General features: G+C 43.1%; 1 protein-coding gene across 1 annotated transcript in view; it reads right to left on the reverse strand.

Moving 5' to 3' along the window:
* Positions 1-4,481: 4,481 nt before the first annotated feature.
* Positions 4,482-20,204, reverse strand: part of PDE6D (phosphodiesterase 6D) — a 51,578-nt gene continuing 35,855 nt past the window's right edge. Inside the window, exons 2-5 of the mRNA XM_042950507.1 lie at positions 8,523-8,611; positions 7,789-7,914; positions 6,959-7,064; positions 4,482-5,067 (exon numbers count right to left, since the gene is read on the reverse strand). Of these exons, the coding sequence (XP_042806441.1) occupies positions 4,986-5,067; positions 6,959-7,064; positions 7,789-7,914; positions 8,523-8,611 (403 nt within the window). The 3' untranslated portion in view covers positions 4,482-4,985. The remainder of the gene's footprint in view (positions 5,068-6,958; positions 7,065-7,788; positions 7,915-8,522; positions 8,612-20,204) is intronic.

Below are 20,204 nucleotides of genomic sequence, written 5' to 3' on the forward strand. Positions count from 1 at the left end.
GGCTATGTGCCTGCTGAGCACCGCACAGCTTCTCAAACTTTGGAATCAGATTGGACACAACCACCCTCATTTCCTATTCACATTGATTTTTAAGGGGTGCTTACTTATCACCCAAACTTCCCAAAACTCGGTTTCTTAAAGATACCTTCTCGAAAAGAATGTAGCGTGGTGTAATGTGATGTTGAAACCGAACTGCCTTAGTTCATAGTGACCGGTGTACAACATATGTCCCAAATTGTTGCATTTCCTTTGAAAATTAAAATATCCTTTGGCACCCTTGTGAATTTGCTGAAGTGCCCTGCCTGGGGTGCCTCGGTGCACAGTTTGGGAACCAAATCTCTACTTTTCACTCCATTCCACTTCACCCCTCTGTTTTATTCAAAACTACAGCCAAAGATGCTAGTTTCAGACCCAATAAAAGCACCAAAAAAACCGCTAAGCAGATTATGTCTTCACTGTGAGGACTATTTTAACAGTGTATTTTGAAAGCTGCCAAAACAATTGCCTGCTCACCAGCAAGAAATTCTAAAAATAAACCATTCAATACAGAGGGATTGGCAACCAGACGCACATTTTGGGGCTCTTTTTGGCCGTGATGCGAAGGATAAATCAGAAGGGGAGGCAATGCAGTTGGCCCCACAGGCCCAGGTGGTTGTAGGAACCACAGCACGGGGAGCAGGGCTGGAAAAGATGTCTGTAAAGCTGGTCAATAGGCTGGTCTGAATTGTGGGGCGGCCCATTCTCCCCACTAACCTCCAGGGAGTGGTCATCAGCTCTGAAGTTCTCCTCCTTCCCTGCACCCGGGCAGATGTTTCTGCCTGCCAGTCCCACCCCAGCCTGGGGGGTGGTGGTGAAGGAAAGCAGGGACCTCTGTGGCCCGTTTTCTCCTCAGTTCTCCCCTCCACCCTGCACCAGGCTGCATGGGGCCGGTTCATGCCTCTCACAAGGAGGAGTCCCTTGTAGTAAATTAGAGAATCGTGGGTACCATACCGGGCTCTTGCTTTGTTGATAGTTTAGGGGACTTAAAACATCTTTTCGAGTAAAAGCCTGGCTGTCAAAGGCTGTTGGCTTGCTGGGGACTCATCCAGCCTGTTTTGGTGGTCAAAAGCTGAATGCCGTCTTCTGTTCCTTTTCACACCAGACTGATGCTGCCACTGCACTGTCCTATTTCTTCAGAGCATTGATCACTATCTGAAATTATTTGCTTCCTGTCTCCTCTCATTAGAATCTAATGGTAGGGACTTCCCTAGTCTTGTCCAGCAAGTACCTCCACCATTTAGAACAGTGGTTGGTATATAAAAAGTGCTCGATACATATGCGTGGAGTGAATGTATAATGCTTAAAGGGTTTGCATATCGTATATTCTCGATATTCAAGAGCTAAAAAAGAAAGAAAGAAAACAAGAGAAAAGAAAAGAAAAGAAAGGAAAAGAAAAGAAAAGAAAAAAAAATCCACTAACAAACATTTTAGGGACAAGGTGGTTGGAAGCAAATGAAGAGTCTGAAAGGAGCTGAACTCCCAGAAAAGGGGCTCCCAGAATCCAGAAGAATCTCCAGATGTCAAAAGGATTAAAGGCAGGAGACAGAACAGGAAGGACCAGAAGGGGGCAGTGGATCAGTGGCGTTCGAGTATGCACTGGAGGAGAGGAGGCCCGGGCCAGAGACAGACAGCAGTGGCTGAGGAGTGAATGAGAGGCAGGGAGTGGAAAGAAGGAGTGGAGACAATTCCAAGGAGTTTGCATCTGCAGAGAAAGAGAAGGATGCAGCAGGACTGAGGGAAAACGTTATTTTTAAAAACTTGGTTTTTAGGGTGACTTGAATACATTTTGAGGTTAAGAACTGAAGGACTCGGAGAAGAGGGCTTTGCTGATTTTTCTGAATTGTGTGTCATCTCTTCTTCCTTTTTAAATTTTCATCTTATTCATTTATTTTTTTTACCTCTCCTTCATTTCTTTTAAAGTTGTATTTAAAAAAATTTTTTTTAACGTTTATTTTTGAGACAGAGAGAGAGCATGAATGGGAGAGGGTCAGAGAGAGAGAGGGAGACATAGAATCCGAAGCAGGCTCCAGGCTCTGAGCTGTCAGCACAGAGCCCGAAGCGGGGCTCAAACTCACAGACCGCGAGATCGTGACCCGAGCCGAAGTCGGACGCCCAACCGACCGAGCCACCCAGGCGCCCCTAAAGTTGTATTTGTTTTAAGGGGCTCAAACTCACAACCTCGAGATCAGGAGTTGCACGCTCTTCCGACTGAGCCAGCCAGGCGCCCCGATCTCTTCTTCCTTTAAATTCACCCGTGCTTCCCTTATGGCAGGCACTTCTACCCGTCACGTCCCTCTACTAGAGGCACGTGAAAGGCAGGCCTGTGCCTCACACACGCATATATAGTAAGAGTATAAGTGTGACCTAACGTGGCCTTTGGTGGACTTGACTGCCTGCAACCCCTGCTTTTGCCCAACTGGGGCCAGACTCAGTGCTTCACCACACGCCCGCCACAGAAGTCCAAAAACACTGGCAAGGAACGCAGCGAACCTCAACCAGAGTTTTCTACATAGAAATCTATGTTTGAAAGGGTCTTCTAAGTTCTCCCACAGCTTTCTCCAAGGTCATCTGTCTTCTCCTCCCCTACCTACGCAGACTCTTCGGGTCCTCTTGATTGCCCGCAGCATCTGAATGCTGACCCTCTGCCTGCACAAGTCCCAACTGGGAGTGCCCTTTGTTCATCAAGCATGCTGCCCGGAGACTTTAGTTTATCTTACGGCCACCTGTGTGGCTGTACATGTTTCCTTCTCTAACTTTTCCTCAATGTCTCCACCAGTACTTCTCAAAGTATGGTCCACAGACCACCTGCATCAGAATCACCTGGGGTGTTCTAACAGGTGGATTTCTAGGCCCCGTGCCTACTGAATCAGAGTCTCTGGCAGGTACTTGTAAATGTTTGAGAACGAGTGGCTGTACGCTGTGCTATGCCTGGGCTGTATGCTCTCTTTCATAACGTTCTGTGGCCTTCGATGTACCCACGGACGGCCCAGCTCTGCAGGCATTCGGATCTGCACCCACTCTACCAAGGCGGACTTGAACCTACAAGGGCCTCGTCCCCGCAGCTCTGTCCTCTCCTTCTGCTTGTGCTCCCCGCTGCCCGTGCTCCTCTTCTCCTAGTCCACCACAGCTGCAGCCCCCCTCTGGGCCTGCTCCGGTCCCTCCTGCACGGTCCCTCTATCACACTGTCCCTGGAGTACACACTTTTTTGGCCTTAGTTGTTTCACGATAAGATGATCCACATTGCCTGAGCATACGCACTGTTGCCTGAGGAGATGGTAAGAGTCTAAGGAGGACTGGGCTGTAACTTTTTTTCTAAGAGCAGCTGGCAAAGAAGTGTGTCCCTGACAGTGAAGGAGGCTCTAAGCAGGTGGAGAAGCTTCCCTGGGATGGTCTTTTCTCCACCGGGAGGTGTCCAGTCCCCTGAGAGCCTTCCTTGATGGGGAGCAGATACAGTTTAGGAAAAGGAAAGGAGACGAGCTCTCACTCTGAGAAAAGAGATGGTATTTCCAGAAAGTAAAAGGAAACCTGGATTCATTGAACTTTGTTGTTGTTGTTTTAATCCAACCTTGGAATTTAAAAATTGGCTTTTGAAGACAACAGCCCTAATGTGAAGAATAGAATTACCACTGAAAGAGGGCAATAGTCTACTAAAAATGTACTTCTCTCCCCATCCACAGATGCAAACAGACCCTTCGGCAACAGACAGAAGGAGAGGAGGAATCTGGGAGCAGGGGCTACACCACAGAGGGCCCATCTCTTGGTGTAGTCTCCTCCCTCTGGCCTCAGACCTTACTACTGTGGGAACCGCAAAACTTTTAATTGTTGGTATTTTATAAAGGATAGTGAAAGCTACTGGGAGGTCAGAGTAAGTTCCTAAAAAAGATCCCTTCTCTCTCTCATGTCGGACTTGCAGGCACTGCAGATATGATCGCTCTCTCCCACACCACACCGGTCACACCACCATTTGACTGGGTTTTGAGGCCTCCCAGCACCCCACCCCATCCCAGATGCATTCCCATCATTCTCCACATGACTCGAAGGAGATTTTTTTTCTCCATTTTGTAACCTCTGTTCTCTCACTTAGGAATATAAGAGTCCCTACTCTGCCAAGGAAATCTCTTGAACAAATGTACATCATAAAGGTATGAAAAAAGTTAACAACAAACAAACAACGGGCGCATCTATGTTCTGGAAGAGAACCACTAAATATCATGTCTAAAAGACAAATGTTAAGGTCATGGGTCTTGTCTGGGTACGTTGTAACATTCTTGGAAAGCAGCAACTGAAGCAACAGGAACCGCAAGATCTATCAGTCGATCTCTGGAGTAAAACATAGTGGTGATCCTACGGTCTGATAAATGTCTTTCTTCCCATCATGGGGCCGAGTTCACGTTCCAGAAAAAGTAGAGATGAAAGCAGTGCCATGCTAAAGACTGTAGGAATATTTTAATTCATATGTTTTAATTCATTATGTAATAATAATATCAGTCTATTTTACAAGTTAGATGTATGAGAATGTATGAAATAGAAATGGTAGGAAAAAAACTAAACATAAGTCAGGAATATGAATTTTTCCAAAACCAGGGGCCAAAGGAAGATGTGTTGCCTGCAGGGCCCAAGGAGGAGGCAGGGAGGGGGTGGGAAGAGCATCCACTCTCGTGGTAAGCGTTTGTCCCTGTGTCACCGTGGGAAGGACTCAAGGCTCGCCTTCTACCCTGGTCTGGGGTTGGGAGTTTAGTCTGGTCAGTGGAAGATGGCAGCTTGGGAGGAAACAGCCATCTGGTTACCTACACAGAACCGGTCCCCTGGTGGCTGCAGGTGGGTTTTGCCATAGAGGGAATTAGGGGTGAAAGTGTCAAAAACCAAATGTGTGGAGGAAAAAAGTAAACAGTTTCCTCCTTTCCCCCCAAAACCCCAAATTCTTGAAATGCACACACATTCTTCTCTCAAACGTAGAAAAGTCTCACTCTGGATGTGCTTACAAGAAGATCGTCGTCAAAAAACTTTGTCTCTATGATAACATTCCCACTATAAGTAAGAAAAGAGGGCAAAAGAGTGAATGTGTTAGGCAACAGATTTCATTCTCACAAAGTGGTTTCAGTTTGGGTCTGCTGGGCTCAAGGACATGCACCCACCTAGAACCTTGGCTTGGGGACACTAAAATCTATGTCTAAATGGGGTTAGAAGTCTAATGTGACATTTAACTTTCTGCAAGTTCAGAAAACAGAAGAGAGAGCATATCTTAATCCTTGATATATATAAAGCCCTTAGTAGAGGACTTTGCACACAGGGGTGCTTATAAAATGTGACTTTTTTTTTTTTTTTTTTTTTAAATAACTGACTTTTTGATACGCCTGGACACCTGCAGGCCTCAGGGGTCGTATCTTTCCCTACAACACCTACTGTGGTGGACAGCTGAGGGTTGGCCTTTCCTGCATCTGTTCTCATCACTTTGGGTAATAGCACTCTGCTCTTCTTTTGGGGACCCACACCATCTCCAGTCTGTGTCAGTCAAGTAGCCCCCGCTTCACCTGGCAAAGAGGTGGGCATAGGACATAATTTGGGCCAGTCAGACTCTCTCCCTAGAGCAGGATACTTCCTATGGCTGCTCCTGAAGGAAATCATCCACGGATTCCTGCCATCTGCATCTTTTGAGCTGCCCAGGTCTCAGGACACCCCACACCTTTCAGCTCTCTGTCCTATTAGCTGGAGTCAGTTTCTATGGCTTGCAGCCAAAGAACCCCAAATGATACACCTGTATCGCTGCACAGAGTGGAATTTCATTTTTCTTGGTGGGTCTCTCAGTGTTTCCAAACCAAAGCACTCTTGAACCAAGTTAAGGGCAACAGAGGAACTGATTTTAGGTTCCAAAAAGTAAAATATGACTGAAATAACCTAGATATGTCATCATATACTTACTGGTTTTAGTACCTGAAAAAAATTGGGCCTGGTCAAGGAGGAGTCAAATGAAGGCTAATAAAATATAAAAAACACCCTTCTATATACTACCCTGTACTTTTCCGGCGTAATTAATAGCCAGCAGATACATTTCTGCTGGTAATTAATTATAAAGTAGGTACATAAGAAACTCAAGATTTAAATGGCTAATAGAATATAAAAACACCTACTATTGTAATTAAAAATCTGTTAAGGACTTATAAACAACCTCTATATTCAGTGTGGCTTTCATCAAGGATCTGTTTAAAGGGACAATCCAATATTACACGATTATCTGTGTGAATAACCCACTACAACACAGTATTACTAAAACCTTTGAAAGACTAATACCTTTTTCCAAGAGAGAATGGTAAGTGGGTTGTTACTGACAGTGGTTTTGGACAAAGGACAAACTAATGATTCTTTGAGCAGGAAGCATAGCTATTAAAAGTGGTAAGCTAGTCTCTGAAAAACTGTAACCAAAGATTATCCTCTAAAACAAAATTAGACCTTTGACAGACTCCATTAAAGGCTATTCAAGAAACGTACAGAGTATCAGACGTTTGGTAGTCAGGAAAGTGAGCAAAGTAGCCTAGATTTAATATATAGCACATGCCAGTGTCCTTCCATATCATCTCATTTTGTCCTGACTACACCTCTGTGAGACAGAATTATTAATTCTATGTTTAGAGAGGAGAAAAATAAGGCCAGAGGTATTGTCCAAGATTGCACAGCTAGTCAGGGTTAATCAGGAATTTAGTCTAAATCTAAAGTTGTTTAGTCTAACCTAAAGTTGTGTATTTTTTCCATTTGATCACACTATCTTTTTCATATGACAGAAGTCAGTAACCTGTAAATCTGACTATCTCTGGATACTCTTTACCCTTATTTTCAACCCAGGTTGCCTGCTGACCAGTCCCCCCACTGCCTGGAACGCCTGCTTCTAGACACACTCCACAATCCCTGTGGTCTGCTCACTCACGTTAGCACGCTGGCAGGCATCATCTGGGACTCAGGCGCTGCCTCTATCAGGGACTGCCAGGTGTTTGTGGAGTTAGGGATCACAAAGCCAAACTCGAAGAACCATTCTGAAGGAAGAAGGAAAAGTGGGTAAGTGGGCGTCCCAGACAGTCTCAGGACTCTTTGTCCGCCCCCCTTTGGAGTGAGCCTCTTCTTACCCCAAGAACCATAAATGCAGCCGTCAGAAACCTCTGGAGCCAGAGCCATAAGAAAGGACACGGAAGCCCCCTCAGGCTGTCCTCTGAACCCACCAGAGGCTTGCTGCCTATGCTCCAGGGTCTAAAGCACTAGGACCAGTGGGCAGATACAGCATAAGCAAGGCTTTCTTAGAAGTAGGCAATAGGTAAATGATAAAGAGAAGGACAGAATAGGCCTTCTACTTGGAATCTCGGCTCTAACACACATACGTGCACTCTTACAGTCCATGGTTAGAAAATCAGTGCAGAGTGGCCTTGCCAGTCAGATCTGCCTGAGACTGTATGGAGAGCGCTGTACCAGGCCCCAATCGGCTGCTTCCTCGTGACCTCGTTACAATTCACCAGTGACAAAGTAGACACCAAGCCCAGGCCCACCAGGGTCAGAAACCCTTTTGTTGGGCTCAGTGCCCCTTGTCATCAGCTTTGTTTTTGTTTCTTTTTGCTGGGGGCCCCCAGTCTCGCGGGGTGTGGGAATCCTATCACAAATTGAGTTGCGAAATGAATGTTACCAAAGCAGTGCTTTAGTTCCCTGGATCTTGCCTTTTTTTCCCTGTCACCCTAAGTGTGGCTTCTAGGCACAAAGGCCACAGAATACCTTCTAGGCATTGCCCTTTGAAGTAAACTTTTTGCTCCAGGCGGAATTTTTCCATTTGCTCCGCTGAAGAGAAGTTCAATTCTCGAGACACTGCCTTGCACTTGAGGATTTTCTTGGGAACACGGGCTGGTAAAGAAAAAGAAATATTGAAGCCACCCTCAACGAAAATCACATACTATGGTGCTTCAAGTTTCTGGGAGCTTTTTAGAGCTGATTTAGAGAACACATTATCTATGTTAAATTTCAGAGGATGCCTTGGTAACAGAATTATACTTTTTAATTTAGGCAGAGGTCCCCAATTGGTCAAGTGCATCTGACTGAAAGATCATCAAGAAACACAAGATACAGTGCATCTAAGGGCCTTCCCTAGCTGCTGTCATCAGGAAGTGGGCTGAACAGGCACCTTCTCTACTGTGTTCTGTTAGTTTTAACCCCTTAGTTTTTCTTTTATTTCAGGGGGATAAAAAGGCAAATTTTCTTTTGGAAAAAAAAACAACAAAGTTGAGATCTTGGTTTGTATCTTTAGGTATGTTCTGATGCTAAAATTTCAGCACAAAGTGGACTTTGGGAAGTGAGAGAAAGAACGATAGGAAAGGAACTAGGAGGTCCAACAACATGTGCTGTGCCTGCAGGGGCTTGCCCCCCATTAGGGTCTGCATTAATTCAGCTCCCTGATGCTTGGGCCCTGCTCCCGAAACACGAGAGCCCTGTGCAGATAAAGGGTTGGAGAGTACCTTCATGCTCCACACCGGGGACTGACAGGTCTTCTGTTCCTTGCCATAGTATCTTCCCTGTCTCAGCATCCCGGAGGTTCATCCAATTTCTGATCAAATATACTAAGGAAAAATAGTGCACTGAAAGTGACTCTTACTTGGTACTCTAGATGTGTTCTAGCTCTCAGATCTGTTCCTACTGACTCCTGTTTACTGTTTAGCAAGTTGGCCTATCTGCTAAGTGCCATGGAAGCAAATAAGAGTACAGGAGGGTCTAAAGGACATCCAAAGAAAGATTTTAGCAGAGACCCAGTGGAGATATTTTTATCTACAACATAAGAACCAAAGACCATATACACCTAGAAATTGCAAGAAAGTGGTAGAAAATAAATAGTGCAAAGTTAGAAAATTTCCAACAGAATCAGACCAGCCAAGATAAAAGACCTAAAGAGGGGTGCCTGAGTGGCTCAGTCAGTTAAGGGTCTGACTCTTGATTTCAGCTCAGGTCACAATCCTGGGATGGTGGGACTGAGCTTCGCACGAAGCGTAGAACTTGCTCGAGATTCGTTCTCTCTCTGCACCTTCTCTCCCTGCCCTTCTCCCCTGCTTGTGTGGTCTCAATAAATAAATAAACAGACCTAAAGAAAAAGATAAGACAGGTATACCAGTACACACGCAGACCACCCCACCCCACAGTGAGGCTCACAGCCCGTAAGTTTTACTCACAAGTCCAGAGCTCTCACGCACCTGTTTAGTGGCCTGCTCTTAAATATCAGAAAATAGCCAAGGATCACCAGAAATTGAGGAAAGCATTTACTATGAAAGATAGACCAAAATAGGGAGAAAAAAGCAACTCAGAGGAAAAAAGAGAATATACAGGAAGATACAAACTTTTAAAAAGATACATTAAAAACAAACAAAACGGCCAGAGATAACATAACCCTTACGGTTGCTAAAAATTATATACAATAGAATTTTGTATATTTTGGTGATTTTCTCTGGCTCAAGCTTACAATTTTTTTTTAATTTATTTATTTTGAAAGAGAGCGAGAGAGAGAGAGCACTGGAGGGATGGAGAGAGAGAGAGAATCCCAAGCACAGGCTAGAACTCACGAACCGTGAGATCATGACCTGAGCCGAAACAGAGCCAGACCCTTAACCAACTGAGCTTACCCAGGCACCCCAAGCTTACAAATTTTGAGGCTAGTCGATTGACAATCTCTTTTTGTCATAAAATGCCTTCAAGCAATTATATTTTCTAGTTTCTGTATTGTTCATCATACAATAAATGAGTCAGTAATAAATAGCAATGAAAAAAAGAACATTCAGAAAAATGTTAGAAATAATGTTAGAAAAAAATATTTTGTTTATTCATTCACATTTAAAAATGTTTCTTTTTGAGAGAGACAGAGAGAAAGCATGAGTGGGGGAAGGGCGAAGAGAGGGAGAAAGAGGATCCGGAGCGGGCTCTGCACTGACAGCAGAGAGCTCGACATGGAGCTTGAATTCACAAACCACAAGATCATGACCTGAGTTGAAGTGTCTGACTTCAACTTCAAGCCACCCAGGCGCCCCAGAAAAATACACATTTTGATAGCAGAACCAAACAACTCAATGTAAGGGTTGGAAGACAAAGTTGAGGAACTCTTTCAGAAAGAAAAATAAAAAGCCACAATGATAGAACACAGGAGAGTAAAGATACAAAAACTGGGTATCAGTCTAAGAGGTCCAACATCTAAATAACAGCAGTTCAAGAAAGACAGAAGAGAAAGACCAAGAGAAAGTCATGAATGAGTTAATTCACAAAAATGTCCCAGATTGAAAGGGTCCAGCAAGTGCCCAAGTCACATCAGAGAGAATCTGCAGAACATCAATGTTAGAGAGAAGCTTTCAGAGGGAAAACAAGCTGTCACATAAAAGGTCAGAATCAGAATGGGAAAAAAAGAATCAGAATGAATTACACTTTTCAACAGGGACTCTGAAGGATAGAGGAAAAAAAAAATGAAGCAGTGACTTTAAAATTCTCAGGGAAATTCCTGGAACTAAAAAAAGATTTACTTTCTCAAGAAACTAATGGTAATACGCTATTTCAAAGTAACAGGTGAAGACTAAGGAAGAGAACAATATTGAATCCAGGAAGCAAGGGATCTGAAACAAGGTACAGGTGAAGGTCCTCAAATGATTGTGAAAGAGACCCCAGAACAACAGCTCCTCAGTGGGTCTGGAGGGCAACTGGTCAAGGGTCCAGACAAGAACAGGTCAGAATGCTTAGGGAGAGGGGTGCCTGGGTGGCTCAGTCGGTAAAGCATCTGACTTTGGCTCAGGTCATGATCTCATGGTTCATGGGTTCAAGCCCTGCGTTGGGCTCTGTGCTGACAGCTCGGAGACTGGAGCCTGCTTCAGATTCTGTGTCTCTCTCTCTCTCTCTGCCCCTCCCCCACTCATGCTCTGACTCTCCCCTCTCAAAAATAAATATACGTGTAAAAAAAAAAAAAAAGAATGCCTAGGGAGAGATTAAGAAATTCATTGAATATCTGATGTGTTTATATGGGAAGATTCCTACAATTAGGGGAGATTTGGGGGTTAAATTTGTGAGAAGCACAGAAAATCTAAGCAAATAAATAAAAAACCAAGACAGTAATTATCACCAGGGAAAAACCAAAGGTAGTATTGGAAGAAAAGAGTAGTTATAGTTGACTACACGGCTTCATCGCAAAAATGTTCACATAGTCATAATAATAAAGACATAGGCTGTGGACCCAATACCGCTATCCCACGAGGCTGGGGGAAGGAGAGCATGTATGTGTGCTCAGGCAGAAGTGCCGGGAAAGAGTAAAACTCATTTTCCAGAGTGGGAAGTTGATAAACAATGTCTAAAATGGAAACACTAAGACATAGCCACAGTGTGCAACTCAGAAATATGAAGACAAATACCAAATAAATCAGCCAGAAATTGAAAACAGTTTTCTCCGGGGAGTAGAAAACAGGAGTCAGAGGGCACAGAACTCTGCTCATCATGCAAAACCAGGCAGAACTAGGACACTGAGCAACGCACACACACAACTGTGACAAAGATGGACTAAACTTACGAAGATAGTCCTGAGGTGTTGTGTTTTTTTTCACAATGGACAAATAATTACAGAAAAAGAAAATTAATATTATCTATCCATAGAGGCTAAGTCTGAGAAAAATCGTTCATATTTGTAAAGAGACTGAGCTTCAGCTAAATACAGGTGATAGGGTTTGGTTTGCAGGTCTTGTGTTTTCTCTTTCTGCCGTCTAGCAACCAAACCCTCTTCCCAACAGCACCCTGCAGCCTCCATGCCCTCGTGGGAGACAGCCACTGCTCGGCGGTACTGTAACTAGCAGACCCAAATCCTTCTCTCGGGAGCCTGGAACAGCGGGAGGCAAGCACATGGCCTAGGCTTGGACGCCTGGGCACCAGTTCGAGGGCCCAGTCACACAAGGGTTTGAGGAAAAGGCGGCCGTTCTTCAGAACGGGGCAGCAGGTAGTGCTAAGCCAACCTTTCCTGCCGTGTGGCTGTTGCTGCAGGTTCTGGTCCGACTGCCAGTCAGTTCTGAAACCCCAGGGAGCCTTTGGCCTTTCCCACTGTTTGGGCAGCTTGCGGTGTTGAACCCCAAGCGGCACAGCTGGTTAGCATCACTATGCACGTAATGGTACATTTAACCCTCTGGAGAGATTCTTTCTAGGTTTTGCTGCGGTAAGAGAGAAGTCACAAAAGGTAGCCAGGGGTTATCCAGTAGAGTGCCTTGAATGTGAGGGGTACCCAAGCCTCCTGGGCCCTCCATTTGCCTGTGCACTATACCCCCACCCTCCCACATGAACCTACCACTGCTGTGCTACTCTCCTCTCGGTGTGTGCAATCCTAACCACGTCTCCTTGTATGCTCATTGTATCATCAGATACTGCTGCTCTTATACACCTATGTGGTGTTCTCTTCCCTGCTTCATATTTTGAAATTCCACTTTATTTTTAATGTTTATATGTTTATTTGGAGAGGAGAGTGAGAGAGAGTGGGGGTGGGGGGGAAGGGCAGAGAGAGAGTCCCAAGTAGGCTCTGTGCTGTCAGCACTAAGTCCAATACAGGGCTAGATCTCAGGGACCCTGAGTTCATGACCTGAGCCAGAACCAAGAGTCGGATGCTTAACTGACCGAGCCATCCAGGCATCCCTGAAATTCCACTTTTTTTTAAAACAACTAAATTCAAAAGCAAGTCAAAAGTATACATACTTATTAGATCACTTTGTTGTTTTTTTTTTAAAGTAGGTCCTACACCCAATGTGGGGCTTGACCTCATCATCCCAAGATCAAGAGTCAAATGGTCTACTAACTGAGCCAGCCAGATGCCCCTAGATCACGCATTAAAATTCCAATTACTACAAATACACTTATGTATTCTGGGGTCTCCATATATTGAGAGAAAGCTTCCCCAACTGGAGAAACGAAACAATGTATCCTATCGCTCTGTCCAGCAAGGCCACTCTTGAGCTCAGATCTAAACAGAACTGCCTTAGACATTTAAGCCCAAGGTTTTCAGAAGACACGGTACTCATTTAACCTATCGTATACATGCTTTTCATTCTTTCTCTTCAGATAGACACGTGTACCAATATAGCTACGTTGGACACCAGATTTTCTTCAATTAAACGACAATACTAAAATTATTCTTCAAGTTTCAGGCTCACACACAAGTGGAGCTTTCTAGCAAAACTGCAAGAAAAGCCTGGGAACAGGGGCTCCCTTCATAAAGCAACAGCTAGATCAGACCTAGCAGTTTTCAGAAAAAGCATTATTGCTGCTTGCCCAGGTCAGCAAAGAAAAGCCTGGCACCAGAACTTACTCTTCGGTCTATTAGAGGATAGAAAGAAAATGAGTGTTCTCTCCGGTAATTAGTGGATAGTGAATTTAAGCTTCCTCCATTTTATAGCAAGGGAGATAAGCTGCTAAAAATATATGGCTTATCTCCCTAACATAAGCACCTCTTCTCTTTATAAATAATCAATTTAAGAACTTTAATTATCTTTTTGGGAAATAGATTAAAAAAATATTTTGGCTAGTTCAACAACTAGGCATTTCCTACGTGTACCTTAGTCTGGAAACCTATCAGTGTCTATGTCATGTGCTTCACTTTATAATCCTAAGAAAACCTGTAAGACTTTACCCTCAATAAGTCACACAAAATGAGAGAAATACATACAGAGTTCCATCCAGTGATGTTGGGGTGGAGGCTGCTTAGAACCCCTCCAAGTTCTGTAAGTCAGAGGTACAAAGGAATACTCTTTAATTCACGGCAGAGATGCAGCCATTTGGGAACAGCTTTATAAATCATAAAAATACAAATCCATAACAGCCCAATAGCAAAAATAAATAAATATTATTATTATTTAATGTTGATCTACTTTTGAAAGAGAGAGAGCACAAGTGGGGGAGGGGCAGAGAGAGAGAAAGAGAGAGAGAGAGAGAGAGAGAGAGACAGAATCTGAACTGAGAGCAGAGCCTGATGCGGGGCCTGAACTCATGAAGAGTGAGATCATGACCTGAGCTGAAGTCGGAAGCTCCACGGACTGAGCCACCCAGGTGCCCCAGAAATAAAAATTATTAAGGTAGGTATCTTAAAATAATAACAATGACAAAAGATGGTCCTCAAAAGAAGCAGCATATTTGGCTAAAAATGCTGGAAATGAAAGGCAAGCTTTGATGGCTGATCATCTGGCTGAAAACATTTTTAACAGCTTTTTGCTAACTAGATTTTTCAGAGAAAAAGAGCCTGAGTTTTAAGACTCAAAGGTCAAGTCACTTCCAATCTTGAGAGAGGAGAGGATTAGGCAGACAGGCTTTAAGGAGGGGGGCTGGAGGACTATTTATAAATACCACCTTCTGGGTCAGCCAGGTCTTTTCTCATTTAAAAGCTCCCAGGTGATTTATACCCAAGATGAGCACAAAGGAACACTCCTTTACTATGGGAAGCCTCTCTCAGAGAGCTGTTCCTGGTAGCTTATTTGGAACCAGGCAGACAAAAGTAGCACTCTCATATGTAAGAGCATCTTAAAAATAAGCTTCGGCCTGGAAACAATAAGCTCCAGAAAAAAAAAAAAAAAATCAATAGATGGTAAAGTGTCCAGCCTTTTAGGAAAGGTAAAAAAGGAAGTATAAACTAAGATAAACATGGAAGAGTGAGAGTCACTTGGCTCAACACAGAAGGTTACATAAGTCCTCTTATGTTTTAAATAGCTGTGACCTGGTATGATTTCGATCCAGTGCGGGAGCTGAGGACAGACCTGAGGTAGAGAAGACAGCCAGGGAGGTGGTGGCGGAGTGGGAAGTGAAGGCTTGGGGGCTGGAAGAAACTAGTCAGGTGAATGAGGTACTAGGTAAATTTCCTTGAGATGTGAATGAAGGAACTGGGATAAAAGAATTTAAAATATTTAGTGACAATCATCTAGAAGCATTTTGGAATGAGTACTGGCTCTTGCTTAGTTTTAAATGGAAATGGTCAACCTCAATTTTTACATATTAAACGGAACAGATACATGGCAGTACCTCACTGGCCAGTTGAGAGGAGAGACAAGAGGGAGATTAGGGGAGGGGGAGAAGGAGAGAGGAGGAATGGGGAAGGCAAAAAGGGGAAAGAGGAAAGAAACATAGAACACATAAACACACAGAGAGGCATACACAACAGATGGAGTGAAAGAAAAAAGATACTGAGAAAGAGACAAATAGAAATGCCCACATGTAACTGATAACCAAGAGACAGGCCCAGAACAGATGGGAACAATAAGGAAGAAGTTCAGAGATGAGATTCTAGTTTTTCCTGCTTGAATCGTGTATTGTAGAGTTGTCTTGGTTAGTGGCTTTCATACAATGATTTGAAATTGATGGGTAGGTTGACTGCCTCCCTGAAAATGTTAATTGGCTGATTCATAGATTCCTGTAATTTGTCATCCAAACTTGTACTTTTGAGAATGAAAGAGGGTGCTAGCTGGACAGCACACTTAAATGAGTTGGTTCATGTAAGGTGCTTAGAACAGTGCCCGGGCATTTAGTGAACAGAGTGTTGTTACAAATTCATTATCATCTCCTACCTAGTCTCCTGATGGTTTTCCTTGCTTCCATTCTTGCCTCCTCTTTCAATCCATACTCCTCACAGAAGGCAGTTTCTTAAAAACTGTGAATTAGATGGCAATCCCTTGTTTTCCTTTGCACTTAAAAACAAAACTCAAGTCCTTTCCATGGTTTGCAAGTTCCCCAGTTGCCACGTTTCAGCCATAAGTCTCCTTTCTTCAACACGCTAGTGTCTTCTGCTCACGATGTCACCTGAGTGCTCTTGCCCTTACTCTTCACACCCCCACACTTTTGGGACCACTCAGTCTACAGTGATCTCTGAATCTAGATTTGCTGCCTCCTAAGTTGGCCCCCCTCCTTCTGTGCCCCCATGCCAACCCTGACCACAACCTGGCTTCCCCTGAGCAGTCTGTGCTATCTCCATTTCCCCTGAGAGGAGACTAAATACCACTTCACCTTTGCTGTATTACTTTCCTGGTCAAAGACCTTCAAAGGATCCTCACAGACTGATCCAGGTCTCTCCATATATCTGATTTCAAACTATTCTTCTTCTTCTTCTTTTTTTTTTTTTTTTTTTTTTTTTTTTAGTGTTTATTTTTTAGAGAGAGAGAGTGTAAGCTGGGGAGGGGCAGGGAGAGAGAGAGAGGGAGACAGAATCCGAAGCAGCCTCCAAGCTGTCAGCATAGAGCCTGATGCGGGGCTCGAACTCACGAACTGTGAGATCATGACCTGAGCCGAAGTCAGACACCCAAACGACTGAGCCACCCAGGCATCCCCCCCGCTTCTTTATTTATTTTGAGAGAGAGAGAGCGAGCACATAAGCAGGACAGAGAGAATGGGAAAGAGAGAGTCCCAAGAAGGCTCTGTGCTGTCAGCGTGGAGCCCTACTTGGGGCTCCATCTCACAAACCATGAGATCATGACCTGAGCCGAAGTCAGGAGTTGGATGCTTCAATGAGCCACCAAGGTGCCCCCAAACTATCATTCATTCGCTAAGTACTTATTAACAACTTCCTATGTGCCAGGTATTGACATCAAAGTTGCATGTAAAAAATTTGGGCAATACGGTTTCATAAAAAGTGACAGACATATAAAGCACAATATTTTTATATCTGTACATTATTTTATAAATTTATGGTGTTAGAGAAGTAAAATATATATTTGTCTATTCCACTCACATCACTTTAAAAAATATTTATTCATTGGAATGGTAAAAGATTGCCTTATATTCACGGTCACCTTATATTTGGGCATTATTCTACTAATTTTGTGGATTTCCTCTATATATATGGCCAAAAAACTTATTTATTCATGCCCTTCAAAACAACTCATACTCAAGCTGGATAATTCCCAGTGATACTGAGATAACGCTCTAATGATATTAACTCAGATCCTGATTACTCATCTAGGGATGGAAGATCTGTATCATTTCAATTCCTAACAATTCACCAGGAAGGGAACTGGTTTATCAAGTGTTATTCTGTTCTAGCTCTTTTTAAGAAGTAAACTGTTTTAGATTTACAGAAAGGCTATAAAATAGCACCGTTCTCATACACCCCCACACCTAGTTCCCCTATTAGAGACAGATTTGCCACAACTAATGAGCTAATATGGATACACTATCAGTAACTAAAGCCTACAGTTTGTTCAGATTTCCTTAGTTTTAATCTAGTGTCCTTTTTCTGTCCCAGGATCTGGTCCAGGATCCCACATTACATTTAGTTGTCATGTCTCCTGAAGCTCCTCTGGGCTATGAGAGTTTCTCAGACTTCCTTTGTTTTTGATGACCTTGACCGTGTTTAGTACTGGTCAGGTATTTTCTGGGTGTCTGTCAATCAGGGTTTGTCTGATGTTTTTCTCCTGATGAGGCTGGAGCTGTGGGTTTTCAGGAGGAAGACCCACTGAGGTAAAATGCCATCTTCATCCCATCACGTCATGGCTACATACTATCCACGTGACTTATTACTGTTGATGTTGATCTTGATCACCTGGCTGAGGTGGTGCTTGTCGTTTCTCCACTGTAAATATACTTTTCCCCTCCTTTCCACGTTGTATTCTTGGAAGGAAGTCACTATATGCAGCCCAAACTAATGAGTGGGGAGTTCTCCATCTCCTTGAGGTAACAATAACTATATGAGTTATTTGGAATTTTGCAGTAGAGATCGGTCTCTTCTATTTTTTAAAGTAGGCTTCACACCCATCGTGGAGCCCAACGTGGGGCTTGAACTCATGACCCTGAGACGAAGACCTGAGCTGAGACTGAGTCACTTAGCTGACTGAGTCACCCCTCCCATTTTTGATTCAATTATTTATTTATATCAGGCCATTTGTTTATTATCAAATGACTGTGCTCTGATCCCTAAATTTTTACCTCCCAACATGAAAATATTTCAACACTAAGCAATCTGCTTAAGAATATTTAGTTAAGATGCTCATCTATACAGGTGCCTGGGTGGCTCAGCAGGTTGAGCATCTGACTTCGGCTCAGGTTCATGAGTTTGAACCCCATGTTGGGCTCTCTGCTGTCAGTGTGGAGCCTGCTTTGGAAACTCTGTCTCCCTCCCTCTGTCCCTCCCTTGCTCACTTGTGTAAGCATGCATGTGCTCTCTCAAAAATAAACAAACATAAAAAAATTAAAAAAAAAAAAAAGCTCACTTATAAGTCTCAGGGATTCATTTGGGCTGTGGGAGGAAGAGAGAGACCACAGGATATATTAGCATATAGTCATAAGGCAAGGCTGAGAGAGGGGAAAATAAAAATTGGTTTGGAGCAAAACACCTGGGTTGGAGTTGTTTCTATTGCATAATAGCTGTGATCTTAGATAAGTCTTTTAACTTACAAGAGTTTTAGTTTATAAACCACAGATAATACCAAAGCCTTAAGGTTATTGCAGCATTATATGAAATGCCTACAAAAATGGCTTATACATTGTAAAACATGATGCAAATGTTGGACATTATTATATCATTATTATTCAGGACTGGAAAAAGCAAAAAAACTTGATGAAGTAACTTTTTACAAGCTATTTCAAATTCTCTAATAAAAGCACATATTATCTTGGGGCACCAGGTGGCTCAGTCGGTTGAGCATCTGATTCTTGATGTCAGCTTGGGTCATAATTCCAGGGTGGTGGGATCAAGCCCCATGTAGGGTTCTGAACTGAGCATGAAGCATGCTTGGGATTTTTTCTCTCTCCCTCTACCCCCACTCTCCTGCTTGGGCTCTCTCCCACAAAAAAAAAAAAAAAAAAAAAAGAAAAGAAAAAAGAAAGGAACGTATTATCTTAGATACTCTATAATTTTCAATAAGGGAAAAGTCACCAAAAACTTAGTTGTATGAATATTTGACTTTGGTTTTATTCACTCAAAATCTTCTAATTCCCAGAAAATATGCTGCAGTCCTTTGTGTTGCTCATACATTAATCTGCATCCCTTCATCTGTTTCCAAGTACACATAAGACCTAATTCTACTTTTGTTTGTAAAAACTTATATTCTACATATCAGATATAGAGAGAAAAACTGCATTTGAGGGGTTTGAGTTATCTTAACCATAAAACAATTTAAAGGTAGGGATGCTCTCTAGTTTTAGCATTTCCAATAAAACCTAACTTTAAGTCCTGATTTTCTACCTTACCCAATTTCACATAGAAATCAGGATTGATATGTATTAACTAAAATAGAGACTTAAGTAGATTTCTTTGAGAAAAATGACTAGAGAAGAATGATTTCCCCCCAGTGTTGGCACTTGTAGTTTAGCCAGTTGTCTTAAGGTATTTTTTCTCTTATTTTTTTAACAATTGTTTTAATGTTTGTTTATTTTTGAGAGAGACAGACAGAGTGCGAGCCGGGGAGGGACAGAGAGGGAGACACAGAATCTGAAGCAGGCTCTGAGCTGTCAGCACAGAGCCTGATGTGGGGCTCAAACCCATGAACCTCGAGATCATGACCTAAGTCGAAAGTCGGAAGTTCAACCCACCGAGCCACCCACGTGTCCCTATTGTTAATACAATAGCCTTTCAACTAACTTATCTCCTTCAATCTCTAGTCCATTGTTTCTCAAAGCAGAGTTTGATGATCTTGTTAAAAATGCTGTTTCTAGGGCTTCATCTCAAACCTACTTAATTAGAGTCTCCCCAAGTGAGGTCTGGGAATGCTCATTTAAAAATGTATGTATGTATGTATGTATGTATGTATGTATGTATGTATGTATGTATGTTTGTATGTAATCTCTATGCCCAATGTGGGGCTTGAACTCACGAGAGATCAAGAGCCACATGCTCTTCTGACTGATCTGCCCAGGCGCCCTGGGAGTACCATTGTAAAAAGCAATTTTTATGTGCAGTAAAGTTGAAGTACCACTCATCTAGCCTTTATAATCGAATACACAGTGACTAGAGTAACGCTCCTAAAATCCAAGCTGAATCATATCATTACTTCCCCTTCAAAAACTTTCAAAAGATTTTCACTGAGTAAAGTCCTAACGTCTTAGTGTTTAAAGTTCTTGTTTTTTGAGGGGTGCCTGGGTGGCTCAGTCAGTTAAGCATCAGACTCTCCTCGCACTTATAGTGCGGAGCCTGCTTGGATTATCTCTCCCTCTCTGTCTGCACACCTCCCCACACC

Source organism: Panthera leo, chromosome C1 (assembly GCF_018350215.1).
Source record: "Panthera leo isolate Ple1 chromosome C1, P.leo_Ple1_pat1.1, whole genome shotgun sequence".
NCBI lineage: Eukaryota > Metazoa > Chordata > Mammalia > Carnivora > Felidae > Panthera > Panthera leo.